Source organism: Manis javanica, chromosome 5 (genome assembly GCF_040802235.1).
Source record: "Manis javanica isolate MJ-LG chromosome 5, MJ_LKY, whole genome shotgun sequence".
Taxonomy (NCBI): Eukaryota; Metazoa; Chordata; class Mammalia; order Pholidota; family Manidae; genus Manis; species Manis javanica.
This window is the reverse complement of record NC_133160.1, coordinates 107,048,540-107,068,014: the sequence shown is the minus strand read 5'-3', so window position 1 is coordinate 107,068,014 and position 19,475 is coordinate 107,048,540. Positions and strand designations below refer to the sequence as shown.

General features: G+C 38.2%; 1 protein-coding gene across 6 annotated transcripts in view; it reads right to left on the bottom strand.

The window, feature by feature from the left end:
• Positions 1-13,684, bottom strand: part of HNRNPD (heterogeneous nuclear ribonucleoprotein D) — a 16,819-nt gene extending 3,135 nt beyond the window's left edge. For 2 of the 6 annotated variants that reach the window (XR_012131698.1, XM_037021196.2), the window contains exons 1-5: positions 13,138-13,680; positions 11,278-11,334; positions 2,331-2,499; positions 1,564-1,725; positions 381-512 (exon numbers count right to left, since the gene is read on the bottom strand). Coding sequence is in view for 4 of the 6 variants with exons in the window: in XM_037021196.2 (XP_036877091.1) it covers positions 381-512; positions 1,564-1,725; positions 2,331-2,499; positions 11,278-11,334; positions 13,138-13,364 (747 nt within the window). In the remaining 2 variants the exon portion in view is untranslated. Of the gene's footprint in view, positions 1-380; positions 513-1,563; positions 1,726-2,330; positions 2,500-11,277; positions 11,335-13,137 lie in introns of all 6 variants that reach the window. The other 4 variants (XR_012131697.1, XM_037021200.2, XM_037021199.2 and 1 more) reach the window with 4 other exon arrangements.
• Between the last annotated feature and the right edge of the window lie 5,791 nt (positions 13,685-19,475).

The following is a 19,475-nucleotide window of genomic DNA, read 5'->3' as shown; positions in this document are numbered from 1 at the left end:
ATCAGAATAGTGAATACTATCTAAAATAGAGTTGACCTGACACTTTCCTCAAAATCAGTTTATCAACGCAATCATTAGTACTTAAAAAGAAATAATCATTTCTAACGATACCAAGAAGTATTTTGTGGTATGTTACTATATTCTCATCAGACCCTCAAAAAATCTTTTGGTAATACCTAGACAAAAATGCACTTAAAATCAAATGTTTCCCTTCTACTCCCCAATCAAAGCAAAAAAAGTTGATGAATGACTAATAAATAAGGAACTTATGTGACATCTTTAAAGCACAAGCAGGCAAAATGAAGTCTTTACATAAAGCAAGATGACTGAACTCTCTACAACCGCTAGTTTTCTCTACAAGTGAACAGATTTTAACTTACTTTACTAAGACCAACATTGTGGTATTTCTTTTCCATTATCTTCTTCACGGGTTCCTCTTCCTTAAAGGTAATAAAGCAGAATCCACGCCTCTTATTGGTCTTGTTGTCCATAGGGAGTTCTATGGATTCCACCTGGTATCAAAAAATAAGCTGTAATACTTTATGTCATTGACAGTAAAAGCAGAGGTTTAAAAATGCACAAAGAAAATGTATTTTGCCCTCAAACTCTATTCTGCTGTGTCTGTTTACTCTAATCTTTTTAAAGAATTTGTGAGATCAGTATCTACGTCACCTGAAGGCTTCAGATCTATTTATAAAAACAAGCTTCAGAGGGTACGGACACTTGCTAACTAATTCAAAGGTCACAATGTGAAATGCCCACCAAGCATAAGACAGTCGATTTTAAGAAAATCAGAATAAAATGATGAATGACTTCATTTGGGAGAAAATGGGGAATGTGAGGAACACAGAAAAATAGATAGCATATAACCAACCAAAAGTACAAGCTGCTAATGGTCTGGTGATATGGCTGTTGTCATGCAAGAAGGCAGTTTCAATGTTGCTTGCTCTTGCAAATATGTAAGAAAGCTAGATAATCCAGGTTTTTGTGGAAAATATCTTAATTCCTAAATAGTAACAACAAAACATGCATTCTATTTCAGTCAAGCAAAAGATGTCTGCAGTCTGTTACATGCAGCCCATGGGCCCAAATTTCTCATCTTTTACTCACCAAGAGGAACCTCTATCTTACTACTTCATTAAGTCTATAATTAGCCTCATAAAATTTGAACATACACGTTTTTCTGAGGACTACACCCTATTCTAATTCATTCCTCTCCTACTCTCAACGAAACCATTCATTCCCTTCTGTATCTCACACAATCCAAACTGGATTTCTTCCTCATGTTCATATTTTTATTTCTTTTATTCTACTAATCTGGTGAATTCTTCAAGATAGAATCTCTAGCTCCTCTTTCTGTACCCTGTACCCAGCAATGCTATGCACACCATACCTCCTCAATAAATGAGGAAAATGCAAATCACCAAGCCTTCAAAGATCTAACACTTACAATATCCTTCTTTCAAAACAAATCATCTGCTTGAACCCCAGTGGAAAACTCTTAATGTGGCAATTACATTCACACTAATTTTGACAAAACTGGGTCAAAACATTATCACATACCTCACCAAAACCACCAAAGTACTCCCTTATTTTCTCTTCGGGTGTATCTGGAGAAAGGCCACCAACAAAAATTTTTTTAACAGGCTCTTTTGTTTTCATGGCTTTGGCCCTTTTAGGATCAATCACCTTTCCATTCAATTTATGTTCTTTCTGATCCATGACCTAAGAAAATTAAGTTTTTCATTTTAAATATGTATATCTTAACTAAAGTTCAGAGACTAAGACTATTAACTTACTTAAAAATAATTACAGTTAAATACAGCTGATGAAGGCTTATGTTGACTGACTCACAGTTAAAACTGTCAAATTGTGATGATGTGAAATTAGCTAATATATACCAGTGTTCAAGCCTCACCTCAGTTAAGAAAGGGAGATACAAATTTATTCAATTACTAGAAAATGATCACACCTTTAACTGTCAGTATAAACATGATTACTACTTCTCCTTAACCCAAGACTAAAAAGATTCAGTCAAATTTCTTGCTTAGTATATTTCAGTATCCACATTTCTGTGAACTTGTCATTACAACATCCTTTCATATTAGATATCTTTAAGTCTCAATACTTCTAAAGTTAACTTTAATTTAGTACAGCCTAGCACACAAAGTATTCAGTACATGACTCCTGATTCTGAACATTAAATGTTATCGATACATCTTCCTTCATGTAACTGCAGAAGAGGAAATCACAAATAATGTGCAAATTAATTTTATCAAACTACCAACATATTTTATAGTATTAACTGATCAGAACATGTAACACACTACCTTATCTACACTCTCCGACTCTTTAAATAGCACAAAGCCAAAACCCCTTGATCGCCCTGTGATAGGATCTAACTTCAGGGTGCAGTCTACAACTTCACCAAATTTGGAGAAGTAGTCCTTCAGATCTTTCTTTGTAGTGTCCCAGCTAAGGCCTCCTATAAACATTTTCCTGTAAAGACAAAAAGCAGTATTAAAACACTAACAAAAAACTGAACTTTGCCTTAAATACCCACATCAATGTCTTTTCCAAACTGCACCAATTTACTGGGCAGTATACTAAAATGTCATACTTCCTACATAACCACATTATCAAAAACACCCCCATTCCAGTTTTGGAAAGTTTTGCTTATCACTGCTGCAACCTGAATAATTACAAAATAGTGAGCAAGCAGCAAATTAAGTCTTGATTTGCCAAATATAACCCCAAAGTAAAAATACTGTACATTCTTTATTAAATTACAAGTTAAATATTGGTTAACAGCAAAATACAGAATGTTAGTTTCAAATTTCTCTTCAAAATCTTCATTCAACTTGTAAAAAGGCTATGCACAGTCCCCACTGATCACAGCAACCAGCAATGTGCAAGTGCCTACCTGAAGATCCTTTGTACTTAACCATTCAAGTTAACAAAAAAGAGTCTTAGCACATAAAATGGAAAATTCTCACAATTAAGTTGTGAACCATTTTTCGATATGCTAAGAGTCCTTAATGAAGACAAAAGTAATCATGTAAACAATTTAGTGAACAAAAAGAATTAGCCACTGAAGCACAATCCACTAATTAACCTAGTTGACTTTACAGTAGAACCTCAGTTAACCAGCAATTAAATATTTAAAACTTTGAAATGCTGAAAGTGACAGGTGGTAAATGGAAACCACCAAGACACTTTAGGAAGAAAAATACATACCCTGGAAAAACAACTTAAGGTGAGATCTTTTATTACACTTAAAGGCCATAAAGCTCATACCTGGATAGCTCTGATCTTTTACATCTGCCTCCTTTGCCCCCCAGCATCCCCCCTGCCCCAAAAGGAGCTAACATATACCTCCTACCCTTAAAAAAGACAAGACTGAAGATTTTTAAGGGTAAACTGTCAGAATTTGTTATGTGAGAGCTAAAAATCTCACCAATGGAATAAAATCATGCTTGCTGAATGATTTCTCATCTCCTTCATTGGGTGGGTCAGGGGATGTGGTACTAACTTCCAGTTCCAGAAAGAAATCAAAGCAAAACTATCTCCATCTTGTGGGCCTTAAGGGTATTGCCACTAAAGTCAATTCTCACACCAACACGCCAATTTTGTCATGAAGATCACACTTCTGCTTCTTCCTAAAAATGCCAGATTAACTGAGGTGTTACTGATCTTACTACTGCACCAGACTTTTTTTACTTCTAATGACAAAGTTAACTTTTAATGCAAAGGAAGTCTTACTTTTAGGATATACTGCGCTTCTCACTTCAGGTTTTCAATACTCTAAAAAGTTGGGCCATTTATATGCTTAACTTTCAGGACTTCCTCTAATAAAATGTCCAGGTTTGAAGTAACTTTTATGAACCCTTTTTGTATTTTAAAATAAAATGAACATAACAAAAACACCCAATGTTGTATAGGTATTTTTAGTGTTTATTGCCCATTCATGGGGAAAAAAAGTTGAACGATACTCTCAATTAATTTTCATTCAAATAATGCACCTTTCAATGTTATTCTAGTCACTTAAGTTGCCTTATTTTTAACCTAATGATCCAAAGCACTTCCTTCACAGATGAAGATTCAGTATCAACATTTACCCTTCCAAAGTGAGGACATTATCTTTTTAAAAGAACTGACCATAAAGCAATGACCTCTTCTCAAATATCCACAGCAAGTTATGGAATCACTTCAATTAAACTGAAACTTAACTTATAGATTACCACTTCTGTGACTGTTACAGAAATTTTTCCATTAGTAATTAACATCTTTGGTATTATTTCAGCATGAAGAGAATAAATAAAAACTTGATTTTAAAAAGATTAAAGGGGAAAGGCAAGAAAACTGTCTGGCCTGTTCCTTAGATACCAAGACAGATTAGTTTTTATTTTATTTAACCAAAGCAATGTTTACGTTGTGCAGTGCCCTTTAGAATTAAGAAACAAAAAATTAAACAATTACAAAGAAATAAATTATTTTACCAAGAATGAGGCATGTTCTATTATGTTTTTGCCCCAAATGTTTTTCACAGCATGGTAAGTCAGTTTTCCTAAATATTTAATAAGCATACTAATTCATCAACTGGCCCAATAAAGTATTCTCTAAACAAACTTCCCATATAGTCTTTAGTAGAGAAGTTGTTGAATGTGCCTTAGTGCTAAAAGATCACTGAAAACACTATTTCTTTCCACTTTGCCCAGAATCCCACTTGCCCAGAATATTACTCTGGCCAACTATAATTGATACATATTCCACAGAACGATTACTTTCTCAAGTAACTGAAATACATAGTAAAACTTCAGCTGTCCAGCACCTTTACAGAACGAGGAACCAAATATTCTACCTTCCTTAAAGTATTGCCTGCCTTCCTCATTTCTCCCAAATTGTTTTGTAACTTCAATTATTTGGAATGAAACTTTTTTTCTTACAAACATATGACACTATTCTGCCATTTCAATCGAATAAAGTAATCATGATTTAAGTAACACTACATGGGTCAGTTACACTTTAAGTCATGCTATGGAAGCATGCCCAAAGGGTCTTCCTTAAACTAGACAGCTATTAATACACTGAGTGCATCTCATTTCTTAGTTCTTTTAACAAGTTCTACTTCTCATTTTTGCCAGACTAGTCACCATCCTAAAATTCTAAAATGTTTCACCCCCCTTCCATTTTGTAGGGTAGAGAGCTAGCACTCAAAATTTCAAATTTTGTATAAAACTACAAAGTAAATAGTCTCTGAGAAAGAGACTAAGAGGCTCTTTCTTATTTGAGACAAATGCATTAGTATTTTGGAAGCCCAAAAGCACTTTTTCTTCTCTAAATAAGGAAGGTTACTGCACACAAATACACCACATGAATACAAACTGTACCAAAATCCATTCTACCTTTACTCAGTAGGCACATCAAGATATAATGGTATAGTACAGTAAGAAAAAGTCTGTTATCTTAACTCTGGATAAATGATAACTTACTCTAACCTCAAGAACACCATTTTGACATGCTCTCCCCTCAAATTATGAGATGGTAGTAAGATACCACCAATTTAAATTTTCTGTATTTTATGTTACTCTAAAGCACAATACCTACTGTTCATCCAGATTACCTCTGTTTGAATACAAAGACTTTCAGGTTACTTTCAGTCGTGCAGAGATGTGCACTTTGTAACAGAGATAATAGAACTTGAAAAAAATCCTCAGCAGCTTAGTTAAAATGTCTAAAAGTTCACAGGACTTGAAGTAGCAACAAAAACTGGCCCCTAATGCTGACACAAGTTTAAAATTTTATTTTTAGTTAAGTGTATTAATAATTCCAATTTAATTGTAGAATATCTATTTTATTAACAAAGCCTTATTTTCACATCTATAAGCTACTCAGAACAAGACAATACAGTATATAATTTAAAACACCTACTCAACAACTGAACTCTCTTTTACAGATATGGTGTATGATATTAACACCATACTATAATATTAAATGACAGGCATAGTTATACAATTCCGTGCAGTTGACTATCCAAATGCTATGCATCATCACTTAGAATTTAGATTGCTTTGCAGGACATTCCTTTTAGAAAGTAAATTTAAAGGCAGTAAACTCACTAAGTTTAAATCCTACCTCCACTTACTAAGTGTACAACAGTAAGGGAAAAAATTCCAGGATTGTTTCTCCACATTTGTTTAAACAAAAAAAAGAACTAGGAGCATACCTCATATAGCTGCAGTGAGAAGTAAATGACCCAACACAACCAGAAGGGCACAAACACGGTCTGATGCATGCTATTGCTGAGTAAAGTTATTATTTACTAAGGGATAGAGCCACTATCTAAATATAATAAAGCAGCTGTTTAATTTACTCAATGGCTTAATATTTTCATATGCATATGCCACATTAATTTTCCAACATTAAGAGGGAAAGGTCATGAGTTTTATACAACTGGACCCTAAGATTATAAAACCCATGTAAAATCTTTAAATACCCCATGTAAACAACATAGACTGAAAATTTTGTCTAAGATTCAAAATAAACGTAGCTCCAAAATCATGTTGACGACTTGTCTGTACTCTACATAAAAGCCTTAATTTGATTAAGGAATAACCTCAAAATACAAAAGGTAATACATATGGAACAATGGTGGCTGGTGGGGAATATTCTGATTTAGTACTCCTCTTTTTTTCCCACCTAAGCAGCTTACTCTGTACTATTGAGGTCACTACGTTTAACATTCCAATGTCACAATATTTAAAGATACTTCCCCTAACAAGTATTTACTGTATAACACCTTATTCAAGATGACATAAACACCATTACACTTCCTCCCAATTTGGGGATAAAGACAAAAAAAAAGGATTCTATAACTTTCAAACACTTCCTAACAACTCAAGATCTTCCAAATGTAGTTTTATATAACAAGTTCTGACAGTTTAAAAAATACAACAGAGTATCAACCCGATATACATTTCAAATACATAACATGACTGGCCAATCACTGTCACCTTTTAGAGTAATGTTACTCAAGCATACCACCAATCCTTATTTAAGTTTTCTAGTATTATTGCTTTAAAGTCCTAAAATGACAAAATATAGTGAAATCTCACTAATAAGACTATTTTTCCTTAGAAATTATAGATTTATTTAAAAGTCACTAGTTACCTATAATGATACCTGGATAGTATCACATGGCTCGTTTAGAATCTGTATGAAAAATACCTGTGGAAACAGCGCAACAAAATTCTAACAAGTCAATAAAAAAGATTAACTCCTCTAGCCTAGTTTATTAAAGCTCACTACTATGTACTTTTGAATTACCCTACGTGACTAAAAAAAGTAATTATGAAAACATAGTAAGCTAAGTGACTGTTTTTGAATAAACTTTCAGTGTTTAACCCCAAATCTCCCCCTTTTCTTCATTTCATTCCAGGGAAGGAACATTTTGTATTTCTACTTTTAAAATGAACTCAATCAGCTTGAGAAGGTAAATTCCCATCTACCTAGAGGTTAAGGAATGGAACTTCCTTAACCTAGAGGTCAAAGTTCTGGTTAACTGAGATTACTACACATTCAGAATTAAGATTTCTATTGGAAAAATCAATATAAGTATCAACACTACACTCAGAAAATGATTTTTACCTTTCTTGATGAAATTTTATAATCTGCAACACTAAACTGAAAATGCTATGAAGTATAAGGGAAAAATTAAGAAGATTCATTCCGTGACATTGTCTATTGGTTGCTTTTTGAGTATATTTGCTAAGTTTTTCACTCATCTTTCTCATAAAACTGAAGGGGGAATGGGTCCCTAAATGTTTCAGCTTTGCATTAATTTCAAGTCAAGCTAAGCAGTTTACAGAACATGACCCAATACTTAGAACTATCACCTTCATTATTGGTCACACACTGTAAGAGTCTACCCACCCCACCCCCAAATAGTCTTAAATGTCTAGCTCCAATGTACAATATAATACTCCAGAAACTAAAATATGGCTTACCTTTTACTCCACAGGAGTAAATCACTGGCAGTATCAACTATTAAGGCACCGGATAAATACACACAAGCTATGAAAGCAGGCTATGTAGTCAATCCTCCTGTGGTGAGCATTGTTTCCAACACATAGATCAGCAAACCAAATAACAAACATGTTATATTACCTGAGACCACACTGTTGGAAGTGAAGTAACAGAAACAGATCCCACGCTTCCAGCATCCAGTTCAGTGCCCTATCTACTAAAATGTTGAAGCAGAACTAAAGTCAAATAAAACTTGGACTAAGAGAAGTTATGTCTCACTCCATTTGTCAATCTGCACACACTTCAGATGCACAGCTTTAAGTGAAACAGGGAAGAAATTATTATTCTATTCCTTTTTAAATGCTTTCAAGTATGACATGCATCACCTGAAGGCTAAACTGATACTCCACGTTGGCCATCACACACGGCTACAGTAGATTCAAAACTTTCTTGTATTAGGGTAGCCTTACAGATGACAAATTTAGCCAGTATTTAAAAAACAAAAAACAGAAAATATAGTTAGTTTATGGAAGGGGCCACATGATTTGAGTATAAAATCCAGGCTTATGGAAAAGTATATCTCAAAAAGAAGCACTGGAGAACTTCAATGACATTCTCCAATCCAAATCCAAAATGTCAGGTGACTTTTACTATCTTTCGTAACAGAGAAGAATCTGAAAAGAATTTAAAATTCCTCTCATATATGTATGTTTAACATCTTCAGCATTGGGAGCATCAGTTTCTGCAATTTTAACACTAGAAAACCTGTCAAAGGTTCCAAAGAATGCTAAAATTCAGACCCATGTATCAGGGTGGGTCTCAACCTTACAGCAAACCTACTTTACTGAAGCAAAGGCCAATAAATTTGGCATAAGACTGCTCTAAAAGTCACTTTTACAAAGCAATATTCAGAATGCCCCAGAAGTACAGGGTACAGATTATAATGTCAAATCCTTAATACAAAAACATGCATAGGCTCATTTCTTAAAAATTGGGAAACCTATAGCAGAATTCAGAAAATTCCTTAATGGAAAGAATGACACTTGGGCTTATACAGTAGCTCCACTGTCCTGTTATCAGAGAAGTATTGCTGTACTTCAGCTGAGAACTGAATGGGACTATTTTGCTTCCTGCCCAATCCAATGCAGGTGAATCACATACCTACCTGTGATAATTGCCTGAAAGTTAACACACTATGATATTTAGAAAACTCTTGCCTCTAGGTAGCCTGCTATATGGCCATGTATATTTTGCCAGACACCAAATAATTTTAAAGTAGCTACCCTAAAAGAACTGCTGCCCTGTAGAGAACATAATGAGTCCACACCAAAATGGGACATTCCAGTGCAGCTGCTTATAAATAAAAGCTAGGGAGGTTAAAGTTGGAAAGATTAAAATAAGGTGAACTCAGGAAAGCATTTTACTATGGAAATGAGTAATTACTCTAAAGGAACATCCACTAGAGGTGTAAAAGACATGCCCTCCTAAAATGTTTATTCTTATATTCAAAAATTTTTTGAACCTGAATTCTACAGATTTGATTTTTAAAATATTTTTTGGATTAAACTAACCACTTTTTCTCAAAAAAAAATACAGAGAAGTGTTTAAGAAACTAAATTGAGATTTTATATCTAGTGACCGGTCTTACCCTCACTACTCGGACTATAATGAAATTGCTGTCCAGTGGGAAACAAAGAAAAGGAAGAGTGCCAACTGCACAGACACCAAAAAGAAGTGTGAAGGTCAAGACCTTTTTGTTCAAGTAAAACAAGAGTATGTGTAATGGTAATAAGGCTAAGTGATTGGACAGTAATTTCAAAAATTTAAACAGTAAACTTTAAAAATGAAAACATTTGTTAAATGTAAACTTGCTTAACTTAAAATGGAAGCATTTTCAGCGGATGACAACTGATCATAATCTAAAACGTTTGTTGACTGTACATAATTGCCTAGTTTTCCTAAAAGGCAAGTGCACCTGTGAGTGCAAAAAAACCTTGTACAGTTAATAGTATTAAGTAGAAGGGCAAGTATAAGTAATTATTAGAAAAGTCAAAATAGTGATCTTCAAACCTAAGTTTATGGTCCTTTCAAATTAGTGAAAATAATTGCTTACAGAACACTTGAAACATATCTGAGCAGAAAAGTCAAATATAGTTTAATCTTACTTAGTTTGCCACCGTTAGCTAGCAGTGAATAGAATTATCACAGTGCCACATCCGGGTAATAATTTTCATCAAAAAACATTTTGTTCTACATGCCAAACTACGACCCCAGTTTTTGTTTTGCTTTTCTCCTTTGCCTATTTCCAGTCTGCTTTATATTCAACAAAAACTGGAACTATTTCAATGGATGAGACTACAGTAGTAAGTACAGCTCATGTAAAATTTAAATGTTATCCCAACTGGTCTCTTAAAATAGAATGTAGTTTCTATAGACGTAAGTCAACTATCTGCAAATTACTGGCCCTCTAAATTCCAGAGGTAGTGGCACAAACTCCTGGAAAACTCAAATGTAATCCTAAAGGCAGAAAGATCGACAATTTAGGGAAAGGGAAGGGAGAAAAAGAACAATACTCAATCTACCAACCTTCCAAAGAGAAGTCATGCAATTGTGAATACATGGTAACCAACCAACTATAACATTCCAGCCAAATCACACTGAAAATAAAAAATCTGGTCAAGGCTGTAGTGAAAAGCCACATCAGCCCGCCTCTGATAGTACGTATCATATCCAATTCTTACTGATGTTGTATTTACAAATATGGTTGGTGATAGAACACACATTTTTGCATGAAACATACACAACACTACTTTGAAAACTATTTTTACTTTTCACAGCTCCGGAACATTTCAGTATAACATGCAAGACATTTTTAAAAACACAAGATTTTGTATCAAGTAACCTCCAAATTTAACATTAAACTTAGAATTCCAACAAAATTATGTCTTAACAAAAACAAATTTGAAATTACAGTTTAGTATTTTTTGTCCAGATTATAAAAAATGTCCCTATTCATATTAAGTTTTAATTGGCCAACGACAATTACATGCATTACCACAAACCAAAAACCAAGTAATGGCATCAATTTTGCCCAGATATCACACAAGATGCCTAAAAGATTTTATATCCCAGGTACAAGGTATCTTACTGTACTATGTCTACAATTTCCTGGGAATCAATGGGCAACTCAGCCTCTGCATGTTATGACTACTGAAACCTTTAAAATACAGAAATAAAATTTAAAAGTTTTACCATTCTTCCCGCTGTGCCGTCGCTGCTTCAGAGTGTCGTGGGGAGGAGTTTGAATGGCTAGGGAATTAACAACCGGTACAGCAACCAATCAAAATTCTAGTCTTAGTTTTTGACACTGTTAGGGTTAAAAACTTTAATTCATTTACACTTCAGAGTTTCAACAGTACGTAATTACAAAGGCAGCTGCTTTGTGATTTGAAAAATCAACACTAAGAGAAAGCCTGCCCCAAACAGCAAGTTACATAATTAATCATTTTGGTGCCTCTGTCCAAAGAACAGAATTCATAAAACAAAAACCAAAATGTTAATAAGACTTGTTTCTAAATATTTTACATATTCCTTTCTTAAATTAAGCTATACACAATTCATGATTAAGAAAAGCTATTTCCCATCCCACTTTCCCCCCAGAGCCAGCACAATCAGCAAAACAGCCTGACAAGTGTCTGCCTGGGCTGAGATTATTAAACGCTATGTAAGTTCTAAAGTGCTTCTCTCTCCCCCCTCCAAATCTTACGCTCTTTCCCATTAAAGAAAACTACGTTTTCTAATACTGGGTTAAAGCGACATTTTGCTTTTACCTTCCACCAACCTTTCTCTTTACACTGAAAAAAATGTACATACACACACAGCCCCATTACAAAAACGAATGAAAGCATTAACCCAAGATCAGCAGTAACGGTAAGAAAACCTACCAGGAACCCCAGTTTAGTCCCTTCTGCTAACTCTTGTACTATGCTCTCCCAAATGCTGCATTCTAATAAACTGAACGCAGTTTTAACTTACTCGAGTTGGAGGAAGCAAGTTAGTACTTAAAAACCTGCCACAAAATAATATCATGCCGTAGCACAAATCAGGATTTGTTCGATTTACGAAAGAGCTGCTGGGCCTCCTTAAGCAATAGTAAGAGAACAGGAGAAATCAAGAGAGCCAAAAGGGATTCTGGGGACCGCGGAGGGGTGGGGATGGAAAAAAATTGAAATTGCACAGAAAAGGTAAGGTTACAATCTGTAACAGTTGGGGAACCAAACAGCTGAGGGCGCGAAAAGGGTGCGCGGTTAGAATAACTCGGCGGGGTGGGGGAAGGGCAGCCAGCAAGCCGGAGGTAGAACAGCTCAAGTGCAGGCCCCGCCGACAAGGAACTTAACGAGAGCCGGTGGAACAAAAGCAACGTAGGAAGAGGCGACTCGGAGCATTTCACCAGGCCCAATTTGTTTCTATAGGCTGAAAAGTAGGGCCTATAAAAGCAAGCCGTTGTGCATCAGTGTGCCGTGGAAAAACGAAACGACCGTGGCCAAACTTACTTAAAATACTAGAAAACTTATTCGGCCTGAAGCCTAGGCGGAAGTAGCAGAGGTGGATAGCCTATACATTGCCCAAAGCATGTGCTTATTAAGAATCCTAACGTCTCAGGATGCTAAAAGTAGGAAGCACCAAATAAACCTTAGCTGTGCAATTATGAACGCTTCCATGTCTTTCTGCGTGCTTCTGCCTGGGACTTTAGCAAAAGGAGGAGGAGACAAGGAAAAGAAAACAGGTACCCCCTCGACAGGCGGGAAAAATTCCTGGCGGCTAAATCGGTGGGAGGAGACCCAAGGCGGGGGAGGGGGGAGGGCGGGCCGGAGAAAGCATGGTGACGGCTAAAGGTAGAAACGTGTATGATGGGGGAGGGGGCGATAAGTAGGCAGGGGGAGCGGTAATGAAAGCCCCGGGGAGCCTAACACAGAAAAGACCAGGGGGCTGCACTGAGGCCTAGATGGCGGGCAGAGCGGGAACAAGGCCTAATGGCGGGGCATCGGGAGGGGGAGGGGAAAGGGACGGGGACTAGTTGGGCCTGACTATCCCGGGCCGCCCCTTACTCACCCTTCATCCTCCTCGTTCTTACTGGCGTCGATCTTCGCCCCCTCCGACTCGGCGCTTCCGCCTTCGGTGCCTCCGGCCGCAGTTCCGCCCCCGGTCCCGGCTCCGCTTCCCGCCGCCGCCGCTGCCCCCTGCGCCGTTGCCACCATGGCTCCCTCCTGCTCGCCCGCCGGGCCGCCTACCGCCACCGTTGCCACCGCCCCGTCCCCGCCGAACTGCTCCTCCGACATAGTGCTACCGCCTCCGCCGCCGCCGAGACTACACCCGCCGCTGCTGCGAACCGAAACTACCAGCAAAGTAATCCCCGCCGCTGCCGCGCGCCCGCTCTACCGCGCGAAGCACACAAGACACAGATGGCGCGCGTGGCTGCAAAGGCTCCTGCGCCTCTCCCTGACCTGCCCCCCTCGCCTCCCACACTCGCACGGCGCACACTCCCGCTCTTCGGCTGCACTAAAAAAGAACAAGCAGCAGCGGCGGCCGCTCTTGCCTCCTCCTCGCTTTAATGGCGCCGCCGCGGACCACCTAAAATGGCCGACGGAAGAACGGCGCGTCCCGGTCACGTGACGCGAGAGCGCGCCCTTTGCACCTCCCCCGCCCTCCCTACCGCAAGCTTTCCCCCCCCACTTCCTCCTCAGTCCCGCCCGCTCGCTCTCTTTTATACCGTCCTCGCGGCGCGCAGCGTGGGGCCTTAAAAAGGAAACGGAAATGGCGTTCTATAAGACGGCCTGCGCGGGGACCATCGAGAACAAGGAACGCTGTTTGGAGAATGCGGCTAGAGGGGCCCTCTCCGCCCCCCGATTTTCGGAAGGCTCCTGGAGTGGGCCCTCACACCCCGCCTGTACACCAAGGCGTTGGGGTGGGGAAGGGAGGCGCACCGCCGGCGGCTCATTTTGTCCGGACGTTCCCAGTCCTGGCAGAACGCTGCCCTGACGTGTATACCGCGTGCCTCTGGCTCTGCCCACCGCAGCACCTTGGGACGCCTTGACCGGCCGGCCGCGCGCGCGCGCGCGCCCAGGGACTGCCGCAGCTCCTTCTCCCGCCGTAGTCGCCCGCGACCGGGTGACATTGAGGTTTCCACCCGCCGCCGCCGCCGCGCTTTACAGCCCCAGGCAGGCAGGCCTAAGCGCCTGACGATTAGGGCTTTTTTTATAAGATTTTGATTTGCAAGTAAGATTTTTGCGTGCCTTCTTTTCTTCTGAAATATTTCGCCAAAAAAAGCAGGTAAACGGGGTATAGGGGGGACACTATAATATGGGTGAATGTAATACCCACATTGCTTTTTCATGTGAAACCTTCATAAGAGTGTATATTAATAATACCTTAAAAAATAAATAATTTTAAAAAGCAGGTAACATATCAAGGAGCGGGAGTGGTTTTGTTTGCCTGCCTTACTTGCAGATCCTGAAACCTACCACGATTCTTTGAAAATACTGAGTGCTGGGAAGCGTGTTAGAGCAACGAAAGGGTCATTTAATTTTTAGTCCTTGTACTAATCAATCAGTGATTCATCTTTACAAAGTTTCTAAGTTTTTGCTGTGTTGAGGGATTTGGGGTTGTCTTAAACACCGCTAGGCGTTGCCTGCAGAGTGTAACAGTAAAGTTCTTGAATAAATCTGTTAGAAATCCCAAACGGCTGTGACCGGGAACTGGATTATTCAGGTTTGGGGATTTTAAGCTTCCTACAATACACCTAGAAGAAAATGTATTTTAGGTACTTCTTTAGTCAAATAATTATTTTGCCTGTTGAGCATATGCCCAAGCACCAAGGAAACAAAGACTAATGCAAAATACGACAAAGATTTCTGAGGAGTTTAAGTATTTGTTTGCCACTGTGTAATTAAATGGATTTGGATTAACTAGACATTATCCTAAAATCTCAAATCAAGACTAAAATTTTTTTTATTAATCAAGTTAGAAGAATCTGCATTAGAGAATTAAATCTCAAGAATACAGATCAAATTTTGATGTCTTAAAAATATAATCCTATCAAATTTCCTGTATTAAGCAAATCACACACAGTGCCAAGAATGTGTGTCTTAGGCCAAGTAATAGTAACTTCAGGTATGTCTCCACTTGTCAAAGTAGTAGCCAAGGAGAAAGTGGGTATTGTGCTAAAACCAAGTACTCTAATTTAGAGATGAGGAGATAACCTGAAGGGAGGTCTCTTGAATCTTTTCTGTCTCCAAGAGAGGATTTATTTGCTCTTAAGACAGTTTAGACATGCCCACCTTTTAGTAATAGACTTTCCTAAAAGATTTGTTTTAGTTCACATGTGTCCCAGTAGCTTCTAGATATCTTGGAATATATATTAAAAATTCCAGAAAACCTAGGAATGAGTTTAAAGCTAACACCCTTACTATATGCTGTGTGAGTATGTATGATTCCTTATCATCCACATGGACCCAACATACGGTCCAAATCTGCATCCTATACTCCAACATCTACCCAACATTCCTCTTAGAACTCACTTAACTTCAACCCCAGTTCTTTTCAGATTCCTCATCTGCCTAGTAAACTGTTCATCCTTTGAAACCCCAATCAAATGTTACTACTTAATGTGAAGCCTTCCCAGAATTCCTGAGAAGAATTAATCATTCTCATAGCCCTTATTCCTTACTTCTGTTACTTTAAATATGCAATTGTACTAAACCATGAGTTTCTGGATAGCAAAGATTGCATGTATCCTCCCTACTGCAAACTTACACATAAACATATACACACATAGTAGACATATACACATATACATATACACATAGTAGACAATAATTGCTGATAACTAGATATTTCCAACTTTGTAGGTTTAGAGACTTTCAGGCAAACCAGGGACTTAAAATGCTCCTCTCCCCATCATTCCATTTAATCTCTGACACAAGAAACTTCCCCTAACCACTTGCTGATGCATGAAATTCCTTAAAAAGGGGAAAAAAATTCCATATTCATAGGTAAGAATTTAGTGTTTCAGTGGCTGAAGATTGTGTATTGATACTGTATTGGGCCCAAACCACCACAGGGAAGCAGCATCCCTTCTCAAGGCCTATTACACCAAAACTTCTGTTGCTTTAGGAGGTTCCCAGTGTGTTTCAGATAACACACTGGAATACTAAATCCTCATTGAATTCAGTCTTTGTGGAGGAATAACTGCAGAAAAAAACGAGTACTTAAAAAAGGCAAAAGTTTTGAGATTTAAACTAACACCCACAACAAGATGTACACACCTAAGTCAAGGAGTCAGTTTGAATTGGCTAAGTATACTCTACAAACACCTATGCTCAAATTTTTTTATATGTGCATCCCATTCAGCAACCTAGAGTAAACTGTCTAGAAGAAACCACAACAGAACCCATTCCTATACAAGGTACATATAACTGAGCTCTTCTACAATCATGTTAGATAGCTTTTTACTCACTTTGATGAAGAACTAGCTTGTGATTTTAGGTAAAGTGACCAATTGTGCAAACATTCTCTGTCATCAGTCCTGGTTGTCAGAGGAACTCCCTTCACTTACAGAAAATAGAGGACTCATCACTCAACTGTCAGATTTTATCTTCAAGTCTACTGAGGAGTCTGCATTCTCCTTAACCACAGAGATGTCAATAGGCCTTAAGATTCAATTAAAGAAAACGTACTCAAAAAGGATTAAAAAAAATAAGGATCTTTCTACAAACCTACATAACCAACTGCCTACTTTACATCTACACTTGGATGATCACCAGGCATCTCGAGCTTCAGATGTTCATAACTGAACTCCATCTTCCCTACAGATCAGCTCCTTTGGTCTTCCTCTTCCCACTAAATGACACCTTCACCCACCCACATGCTCCTGGCAAAAGTTAGGCAGTCCTTGATACTACACCTTCCTTCACCTCCCATATCCAATCACCAACTCCTACCTGCAAAATACATCTTGACTCATCAAAATGCTTCATAGAACCTGAACAGTAGGGTTATTTCTAGTTAGATTTATTTATATTCAACCATGCAACACATGGTACAGGTACATTTCTGGTGTTGGGACCATAACAGTGACTAAGATAAGGTCTTTTGATATAAAACTGACATTCCAGGGGGGAGAAACAACAAACAAAATAAGTAGGTATGTAATGTAATTTTAGGTAGTAACAGGAAGAAAAATGAGTAAGGTGCTAGAGATGGATTATGTGCTATTTTAGATAGGATGGTCAGAGAAGTCTCTTCAAGGAGGTAACTTTCTGAGCAGAGCCCTGAAGAAAGTGAGGGAGACAGCTATACACATAGCTTAGGGGAGACTTGACGAGCAAAGTATGCTTGGCACTTCCGACTAGCATTGAAGGCCACTTTAGATGAACAGAGGAAAGGAAAGAAAATAGATCACACCGGAGAGGTATCCAAGAATGAAGTCACCCAGGACCTTGTAAGCCACACTTAGCACTTTACTTTTATTATAAATGTGATGAGAAACTGTGGGAGGGTCTTGAGCAGGGAAAGGAGATGACCTGACTTAAAATTTAAGTGGCCAGAATAGAATAATCCAGATCATTCTGGATGTTGTACTGACAATGGACTGTGGGAAGGTGTCAGGGAGATAGGTTAGCAGGCCATTGTCATCAAGCCTCTCAAGGTTGGTTTCTTCTGACAAGAGGCAAATCTATAGATAGGGTGTTAGTTATATGTGGTCATGTGACTTTTTCTAAAATGACATTTTCTACAAAGAAAAACATTCTAATGACAAGGGGTCATTAAAAATAAAACGAATTGGATTAATATTATTGATAATATTTCCAATAAGGAATAAGACTAGCATTTTCATTAAATTCAGTATTTTTTTTCTTTTCCTCCACCTTTCTGGACCTCTGGGATGAATTTTTGGTTAGCTGCTACAGCTAGGGATTGTCCAGAGCCTTTTCACAATCCTGCTTCAGGCATTGCAGTAAGTGCAATATTTTGACTTTAGCTGAGTTCTGGCATCTCAGATACTCCAGACTTCTTTGTTTTCCCAGGGACCAAGGCTGAAGTCAAATAGTATCAGGTTTTGCTTCATAATGTACTTTTAAGGTTCTTTTAGCTGCAATTTTACAATTGTCCTACTTAGTTTGTAGGAGGTACAGTTTAAGGGAAAAGTTATTGAAAGAGAACATAATACAGAAAAGTTGGGGATTTCAGATTAAGATTCAACCAGCAAATATTGAAAGCCTCAAAATAAAAGTTAAGGAACATGTGTCTTGTTCTGGAGTCTCTTCCTTTGTTGCAGTGGCTCTGAGTTAGTTGATATTCCTCAGGCTAAAAGTTCTCAGGCTTTTAGACACAGTACAGTTGCTCAAAAATCACACTTTAAAAGTAGTGACACATAATCAAATAGTCCCTCTGGCTATCATAGGAGTGATTTATTCTGTTTAACTGGTTCATGTCCTTAATGTTTTGGTAGATATTTACAGTAGCAGGTATTTGGTGTTGGTTCCCTCAGTTCCTACATTAAATCTCTTTATTCCAGAATTCTCACCATGGCTTTGTTTTCCTCCCTACCATTCGTTATTGATAATAGATGACTTCCGGGAGGCACAGACCTTTAAGGAAAGAAACTGGTTCTCTGTAACCATTAGATTTAAAGGACCCCATTGCCCATGATCATGGCATTGGTAGTACATGGCATACAAATGGTTAACTATCACCTTGGATGACCAAGAAATTGCTGCAGTAAGATTAGTGTTAGGTAGAAAGATAGACATGAGCAGCCAGGGAAGGGGAAGATAAGGTTCAAGGAAAAACTGCCCAGTTAGGGGATCCCAATTGAAGACAACAAAGGCTTTACAGGGAGTTAACTTCCTTGTCTATTGGGACCAGGTCAAACTGGTCCCAACCAGATCACAAGGCAGGCACAATCGAACAACACTAAGAACAGCCCAAACTAGCCCTCATCATAATCTAATTAAAATAAAATTGTTTTTTTTTCTTCTTCCCCCACCCTTTCTTTTCTGTGTGCACAATAAGAAGAATGGGTATGTAACTGGAAGTCAATAAAATAACCTCACCCTATCAATCAGAGAGTCACCTCCCAGCAAGGACATGATAAATAGACCCTCCCTGAAATGATCAGGGCCTTTGTCTACCTTGACACTGTCCAACTTCTCTCAGTGTTTTCAAATAAAACTTTCTCTCTTACATCACTATTGTGTCTCTGTCAATTCTTTGTTTCAGTGGGGACAAGAACCAAGGAGAACAAACTCAACCTACAAAATATTTGGTGCCATGAATCAGATTGCTACTCCCACCATTAAGTTATGCTAAATAAAAACCTCCTGACGCTTTAACTTTCCCTTGGGTCTCTCAGCTGATTTCTTTCCTTCAAGAAGAAAACCAAGGAATTC